The sequence below is a fragment of the Terrapene carolina genome, unplaced genomic scaffold (genome assembly GCF_002925995.2).
Source record: "Terrapene carolina triunguis isolate 2854851 unplaced genomic scaffold, T_m_triunguis-2.0 Scaffold33775, whole genome shotgun sequence".
NCBI classification, from domain to species: Eukaryota; Metazoa; Chordata; order Testudines; family Emydidae; genus Terrapene; species Terrapene triunguis.
The window spans coordinates 1-7,942 of record NW_020698126.1 but is presented as its reverse complement, the minus strand read 5'-3'; the positions used below and the strand labels follow the sequence as shown (position 1 = coordinate 7,942).

The 7,942-nt window shown below is 64.1% G+C and overlaps 1 protein-coding gene across 1 annotated transcript in view; it reads right to left on the bottom strand.

The window, feature by feature from the left end:
* The window catches only part of HPX (hemopexin), a 7,048-nt gene extending 1,028 nt beyond the window's left edge, over window positions 1–6,020 (bottom strand). The window contains exons 1-6 of the mRNA XM_029914230.1: window positions 5,911–6,020; window positions 5,002–5,069; window positions 4,210–4,290; window positions 2,553–2,695; window positions 2,022–2,224; window positions 151–290 (exon numbers count right to left, since the gene is read on the bottom strand). Of these exons, the coding sequence (XP_029770090.1) occupies window positions 151–290; window positions 2,022–2,224; window positions 2,553–2,695; window positions 4,210–4,290; window positions 5,002–5,069; window positions 5,911–5,975 (700 nt within the window). The 5' untranslated portion in view covers window positions 5,976–6,020. The remainder of the gene's footprint in view (window positions 1–150; window positions 291–2,021; window positions 2,225–2,552; window positions 2,696–4,209; window positions 4,291–5,001; window positions 5,070–5,910) is intronic.
* Between the last annotated feature and the right edge of the window lie 1,922 nt (window positions 6,021–7,942).

Genomic DNA, 7,942 nt, shown 5'->3' with positions numbered 1-7,942 from the left:
GCAGTGGGGCTCCGGGGGCTCCAGCCGGGGCGGCTGCAGGGCACCAGACAGGTTCCCCCTTGGCAGGCACAGTGGCCCAGGGTCGGGGCCGGGCCGCGGGGACCCCGGTGGGGGCCAAGGCAGCAGGTCGGGGAGCCGCTCCCCACTCACCCCGGAAGGCGTAGGTGCGGTTGGCGTCGTCGGCGGTGAAGGCCTGGAAGGCAAGGCCGCTGCAGGGGTCCCGGATGCCCATGGCGGTGGCGTTTCTGCGCGCCTCGTGCCCGTGCCCTGCACCCGCCGGCGGGGGAGAGAGGGGTCAGGTACAGGCAGGGGGCAGGGGCATATTGGCAGGGCCGGCTCCAGGCACCAGCTGAGCAAGCTAGTGCTTGGGGCGGCAGATTGTTCGAGGCGGCATCTGCCCAATCCTAGGGCGGCACGGCCGCTTTTTGTTTGTTTGTTGTTGTTCCGCTCCAGCCGCCCTGTAGGGGACGGCAGCGTGGAGAACCAGAGCGCCCTGTAGGGGGCGGCAGCGCGGAGAACCAGAGCGCCCTGCAGGGCCGTCCTCATCCTTCCCTCCCCGCCGACCGGAGTGGCGCCCTGGCGGCAGGCGGCAGGAGGCGGCGCGGCGGGAGGGGCCGCGTGGCAGCGCCCCTGCTGTAGCCCTGGCCATCCCCTGTGACATTATTGATATAATCTGGGACCATATAGATCATTGTTGCAACCAACGTCCTGTATTGGCACCAAATCTTGTATAAAGGGGTCAAATGAGGTGTCTAAGACAAGGTTATGGTTTGCTGGTTATGATTATGCTGTCTATATGTGTGTATCAATTTTGTAGTTGACGTTATGAATATTGGCTCTATACTGTCTGTATGGCAAATTTATGCTATGCTTCTGGGGAAGACCCCAGACAAACTGGGATTAGCTCTGCCTAGCCTGCTTGATGGCCCATTAAGGACCATCAGCTATACAATGGACCCATTGAAAGAAGGCAGATACGCCTTGTAACTCAGCAAAGTATGCAGGGACTGGCCCATGTGACTCCAAACTCCATTTTGCTGTAATTTTCCACAGTGAGAACAAAGAGGTGTTCTTACACCTGGAAAAGACTATATAAGGCTGATGCCTCATCTCCATCTGGTCTTCAATCCTGCTTCATACCTCTGGAGGAACTTTGCTACAAGCTGAAGCTTTGAACAAAGGACTGAGGACCCATCCCAGCAGGGGATGTATTCCAGAGACTTGATTTGAACCTGCAGTTTATTCTATCGCTGCTGCAAGCCTGAACCAAGAACTTTGCCATTACTGTATGTAATTGATTCCATTTAACCAATCCTAACTCTCATCTCTATCTTTTTCCTTTTATGAATAAACCTTTAGATTTTAGATTCTAAAGGGTTGGCAACAGCGTGATTTGTGGGTAAGATCTGATTTGTATATTGACCTGGGTCTGGGGCTTGGTCCTTTGGGATCAGGAGAACCTTTTTCTTTTACTGGGGTATTGGTTTTCATAATCATTTGTCCCCATAACGAGTGGCACTGGTGGTAATACTGGGAAACTGGAGTGTCTTAGGAGATTGCTTGTGAGACTTGCGGTTAGCCAGTGGGGTGAGACCGAAGTCCTCCTAGTCTGGCTGGTTTGGTTTGCCTTAGAGGTGGAAAAAACCCCAGCCTTGGGCTGTAACTGCCCTGTTTGAGCAATTTGTCCTGAGTTGGCACTCAGTTGGGTTCCGCCAGAATCGCATCGTCACACAGCCCCCACTCAGCCCCGCTGCCCCCAGCCACCCGCACGGCCCCGGTCAGCGCCCGGGTCAGCCCCACCTGCCCCCCAGCCACCCGCACGGCCCTGGTCAGCGCCAGCCCAGCCCCCCGGCCACCCGCACGGCCCGGGTCAGCGCCCGCCCAGCCCCCCGCACGGCCCGGGTCAGCGCCCGCCAGCCCCCCAGCCCCCCGGCCAACCGCACGGCCCGGGTCAGCGCCCGCCCAGCGCCCCGGCCCTCCGGCCAACCGCACGGCCCGGGTCAGCGCCCGCCCAGCCCCACCTGCCCGCTCCCAGCCCGGCCCCGCCTGCCCCCCAGCCCGGCCCCATACCCTTGAAGAAGAGAAGGCTCTCGGCCGTGCAGTCCTCGGGGTGACACTCCACGGCGCTGTCCAGGTCCCCAGGCACCCCCTTGAATTCCTCTCCGATGAGCCGGGGGTAGCCGGGCCGCAGCCGGCCCCCCGCATACGCCCAGACCTGCTCGCCCTGTGGGCACACGCAGCTCAGCTGGGACCGTGGGGCTGTGTGGAGACGGGCCTGGCCTGGCACCTGAGCCGGCAGGACCCCGGGCACTGGCCTTTCCCCACTGATTCTCTGCCCCCCCCCCCCCTGCAGCCTGGCCCCCCACTGAGCCCCCACCCCCTGCAGCCCAGCCCCCCACTGAGGCCCCCACTGCAGCCCAGCCCCCCACTGAACCCCCTCCCCCTGCAGCCCAGCCCCCCCACTGAGCCCCCCACTGCAGCCTGGCCCCCCACTGAGCCCCCACCCCCTGCAGCCCAGCCCCCCACTGAGGCCCTGCCTGGCCACCTGGCACCTGGAAGAGGTAGACGTTGTCGTGCACGCTGGGGGACTCCTTGTGGTGGATGCGCAGTGCAGCGTCCACAGGGCCCTGGATCTCAGGCCAGCTGGCATTGATGAGCTGGGCCGGGCCGTGGAAGCCCTTCCAGACGTGGGCACCTGCCGGGCGAGGCCGAGGGAGCCTGAGCAGGGCCGGGTGATGAAGTGGGAACGTTCTTAACGTTTTCTCTAAACACTGTGCGTGCCTCAGTTTCCCCACGTGTTACTCAAGTACCGAGGCGCTGGGACCAGGGGGTGTGATTGTCGCAGAGACCCCTAGAGGGCAGGTGGGACTGCTGACGGGCTGCAGAGAACGACCGACACTCGTAGCCTGGCAGCTGCTGGCCGGGCCCCCTCCTCTGCAAGGAGCTGGGGCGGGGGGGTTGGTGCAGCCCAGGTGACCGGCTGGACCCGGAAAGGGACAAAGGACGGAGGAGGGCAACGGGTGTGATGGAGGCCGGGCAGCTGAAAGCGAGTCAGTCTCCTGGTTGGGGACTCAGGTCGAGGGCCCAGGGCCCTGCCCCCCCCTCCCCCCCAATGGACTTTGCCGAAGGTCCCTGATCTCGGTGCTACCAAGCTCTGTTCTACGCTGGGTTCCCGATGATAATAACCTGTCTGTGTCACACGCGGGCGGGGAGTCACGGCTGGCTGCGGTGTGGGGGGCAGGGCCCTTTGGGGGTGAGGCTCCCCCAGGGGTCCCGCCCAGGGAGACTCGCTGCGGGGAGCTCCTGGGGTGTCCAGGGGGCTGAACGCTCCGAGGTCAGACCCAGGAGGTGCCGAAGCGGAGCAGGGTCCTTGCCCTGGGACAGGTGCCCTGAGGGGAGACGCTGCCCCAGAGTCCTGCCTGGCGTCACTCCGAGCGGGGCCAGAGCCCCCAGCCTGGGCACGCCCCTCTGTGACAAAGTGGGACTGTTCTTAATGTTTCCTTTGAATACTGTGTGGGTGCCTCAGTTTCCCCTATGCATTTTTTAAGTCTCTAGGTGGTGGGATAAGGGGGTGTAATTGTTGCAGAGCAAAGGGCCATTGTGCATAAATGGCCGACACTGTCTCCTGGCAAGTAATGGCCGGGGCCCTTCCCCCCTGCAAGGTGACAGCTAAAGGTGCTGGAGAACAAAGAGATCAGGTGGCCTCCTGGCCCAGGAAAGAGACAAAGCCCAGAGAAGGAGGGGCTGGAGGGGGTTTCAGTTTGGAGCTGGCTGGGGACTGGAAGGGAGGGCAGATGGGGGTGTCTGGCTCGCGGGACCCCAGAATGGACCCGGCTGAGGGGTCCCGTTCTCTGTACCTACAAGCTCTGTTTTAGACCGTGTTCCTGTCATCTAATAAACCTCTGTTTTACTGGCTGGCTGAGAGTCACCTCTGACTGCGAAGTGGGGGTGCAGAACCCTCTGGCTTCCCCAGGACCCCGCCTGGGCGGACTCGCTGTGGGAAGCGCACGGAGGGGCATATGCTGAATGCTCCCAGGAGAGACCCAGGAGGTGAAGCCGTGTGAGCTTCTTGCCCTGAAGACAGTCTGCTCCAAGGGAGAGGAGGCTCCCCAAAGTCCTGCCTGGCTTCGTAGGGAGCAGTTCCAGAGCATCGCCCGGGGACTCCATGACACACTCCCTCCCCATCCCAGCAGCCAGAGACCCCCATACCTCTGAAGAAGAGCATCACGCCATGCTCGTCCAGTGTGACGGCATCAAAGCCCCCTTCGTCCGCACACCGGCTCGCCACCTCTGGGGAGGAGAGTACAGTGCAGTCCAGCACAGGGGTTTGGGGGGCACCCCCCATCCTGCCCCCCAGGAACTACCCAGCCTCCCTGCCACCAACCCAGCCTCCCCCCACCACATTCACTGACCCAACCTGCCTCCACCCCCCTGCTGCCACATCCCCAGGAACCAACCCGCCCCCCGCCCCCCATGAGAATGTGGGAATGTTCAGAGTGTTTTGTACGACAGTGTGTGCCTCAGTTTCCCTATGTGCTGCACAGTTGCCTGGGGGCTGGGGGGGAAGGTGACTTGCTCTTTGAAGAGACCCAGAGATCCAGGTGTGACGGGCACCTGAGCACAGACACTGGCCCAGCCACTGGGTACTGACAACCAACGCCCCCCCCCCCCCCCCCCCCCCGCGGGAAGCCAGTGGTCGGATCAGCTGGAGGACGAGGGCCAGGTGACCAGGTTTGCCCGGGAACTAGAACAGAGCACGGAGGGGCCGGGGGTAGTGACGCAGGGGCAGCTGGAGCCGGGTGAGGGTGCTGGGTTGGGGGAGCCGGGCTGGGGGTGCTGGGCTGGGGGAGCCGGGCTAGGGGTGCTAGGCTGCGGGAGCTGGGCCGGGGGAGCCAGGCGAGGGTGCCAGGCTGGGGGTGCTGGGCTGCTGGATCCCTGACACACACACCCTGCTGCATCCCAACCCCCCAGGCCGCAGGCTGCCCCCCGGCTGCATCTCACCTGTGTCGTTGAGATGGGTCTCAGCCCCATGGTGGAACCGCGCTCCGGCCTCCCCCGGTTTGCCAGGGCTGTTGTGAAGAGAAGGCAGTTTGGGTCCCGGTTCACTGAGGTCTCCTCCCCAGCTGGCTCCTCTCCTTGCTGGGGCAGTGGGGGGGGCACGGACCCCATACAACGAGGGGTAGCATTAGCCTTGGGGCCCGGGCCCTGCTGTGAGCTCCTGGGGGCGGGGCACCTGGGTGCTGGGCCCCGGGGTCTGGGCAGGTGCTTGGCGTGGGGGCTGGTGTGGGGTAAAACATACCCACCTCTCCCTGCCTGCGGGAGCCACGCCCGGGGTCTGGGCAACTGCTTGCACGAACACCTGTGCCCTCCTGCCGTGCACTAGCGCCCGTCCCTCTCGCATCAGCACCTGTCCCTCTTGCACCAGTGCCGACACCTTCCTGCCATGCACCAGCACCCATCCCTCTCGCACCAACGTCTGTCCCTCTCGCACCAGTGCCCGTCTCTCTCGCACCAATGTCTGTCCCTCTTGCACCAGCGCCCGTCCCTCTCGCACCAACTTCTGTCCCTCTTGCACCAGCGCCCGTCCCTCTTGCTCCAGCGCCTGTCCCTCTCGCGCCAGTGCCCGTCTCTCTCGCACCAACGTCTGTCCCTCTCGCGCCAATGCCCATCTCTCTTGCACCAACGTCTGTCCCTCTCGCACCAGCGCTCACGCCTGCCCTTCCTCACACAAACGCTTCTGCCAGTGCCATCCCCACCTGCCCGTGAAGCCAGGCCCTGCCCCTCGGACATGGGCCCCCCTCACCCCATCCCCCCTCGCACGGTCCCTCTGGCAGTGCCCCTCACTGCCTGGCGCCAGGAGCTGTGCCCAACGCCCCACGCTGAGCCCCTGGCCCCGGCAGTGCCACTCACAGGGAGTGGGTGAGCCCCAGGGCCAGCGCCCAGGCCAGGGACAGGGCAGCCACTGCTCCGCGCATGCTGGGTCGGGTCAGGGCTCTGGGCTGTCGCCCTCCCCTATATAGAGTGGGAGGCAGGGCCCAGAGCCCATGGCACAGCCCCCAGCCCCCCAGCCCGGAGCCGCTCCAATTAACCCCGCACACGCCAGGCTCCCCAGCACCACAGCCTGGAGCCGAGGAGACCCCCAGAACCCAGCAGCAGCCGCCAGGTGGGATGGGGAGACTCTGCCCCCCTGGAGCCGAGCAGGGCAGGGGTCGGGCACTGTCTGCCCCAGGACTCGGCCCCCTGGACCGTGCTGGGATGGGGGACAGGGCTGAGCAAGGTGCCACGGGGGGGCGGGGGGGGTCTCCAGGGCTCCTCGCACCTGAGCCGCTGTCCCTCGACCCAGGGCTGCCCCTGGGTCCCTGCTGGGTAAACCCCCTGAGTGCTGGCCAGGGGCCCGGGGACAGCTGGGGGCGGGGCAGGGGGCCTGTATGGGGCAGAGGGACCAGGGCGGGGGGGCTCCATGGGGCAGAGGGACGGGACGGGAGGGCAGAGGGACGGGGCAGGGGGGCTCCATGGGGCAGAGGGATGGGGCAGGGGGCTGCATGGGGCAGAGGGACGGGGCGGGGGAGGCTCCAAGGGGCAGAGGGACCGCGGTGGGGGGGGGCTGCATGGGGCAGAGGGACCAGGGCGGTGGGGGGGCTGCATGGGGCAGAGGGACCGGGGGGGGGGGGGCTCCATGGGGCAGAAGGACGGGACGGGATGGGGGAGGGGGCACATTCCTGGCACTGTCCTGCCTGTTTCCCAGCAGCTCCCTGGGGACGCCCCATGCGGGGGGCAGACTCTGGCCCCAGCTCTGTTTGCTCAGCTCAGGGCCACGACCGGGGCCGGGGCTAAAGTGCAGATCAGTGAGCTCAGCACCTGGGGGTCAGGGCCTCTGCGGTGCTCAGACGGGACAGCCTGGGCCCTGCCCCCCTTCCTGGGGCCTGGGGCCCTGCCCCCCCTTCCCTGGGCCTGGGGCCCTGCCCCCCTTCCTCGGCCCTGCCCCCCCTTCCTGGGGCCTAGGGCCCTGCCCCCCTTCCCTGGGCCTGGGGCCCTGCCCCCCCTTCCTGGGGCCTGGGGCCCTGCCCCCCTTCCTTGGGCCCTGCCCCCCCTCCTGGGGCCTGGGGCCCTGCATGGGGCAGAGGCCCTGCCCCGCCTTCCCAGAGCCTGGGGCCCTGCCCCCCCCCTTTCCTGGGCCCTGCCCCCTTTCCCTGGGCCTGGGGCCCTGCCCCCCCTTCCCGGGGCCTGGGCCCTGCCCCCCCTTCCCGGGGCCTGGATGCTGTAACGATGCTGCCCAACAGGGGGCAGACAAACCCCAAAAGCTAGTGGATATTCCAACACTTAGATTTACCAACCAGCACAAAACAGCCTCTGTGTTACCTCACTGGTTACTCAGAGTCCAAACAACACAGTTCCCTTAACGTGCCCAGCCTCAGGCCTCCGTCCAGACACGTCAGATGTGATGATGATTACTGAAAATCTTATCTCATCATATAAAAGAAAGGATCTTCCAACCCCAAAGTATCAGCCCTATAACTTAGATCTGACCCAAAATACACACTAATAGTCAATTCTTGTTAACTACGCTAAAATTTATTAAAAAAGAAAAGAGAGAGAGTGTTGGTTAAAAGATCAATACACAGACAGACTTGAATTCAATTCTTGAGGTTCAGACACAGCAGAGATGAGCTTGTAGTTGCCAAAAGTCCTTTTAGAAATAGTCCAGAGGTTATAGTCCAATGTCCATGCTCAGGGTGGCTCCAGTCAATGACTGGGGATCTCAATCCTTATGGCTTAAGGTTTCCCCCTCTTGAAACCCAAAGCAGATCTGAGATGAAGTAGGATCGTGTCCCAGGGTTTTTATACATTTCCAGCAGCCTTTCGGCCTGAGAAAACAATAGGCAGGGCCGGCTTTAGGCCGATTCCCCCGATTCCCCAGAATCGGGCCCTGCGCCTTAGGTGC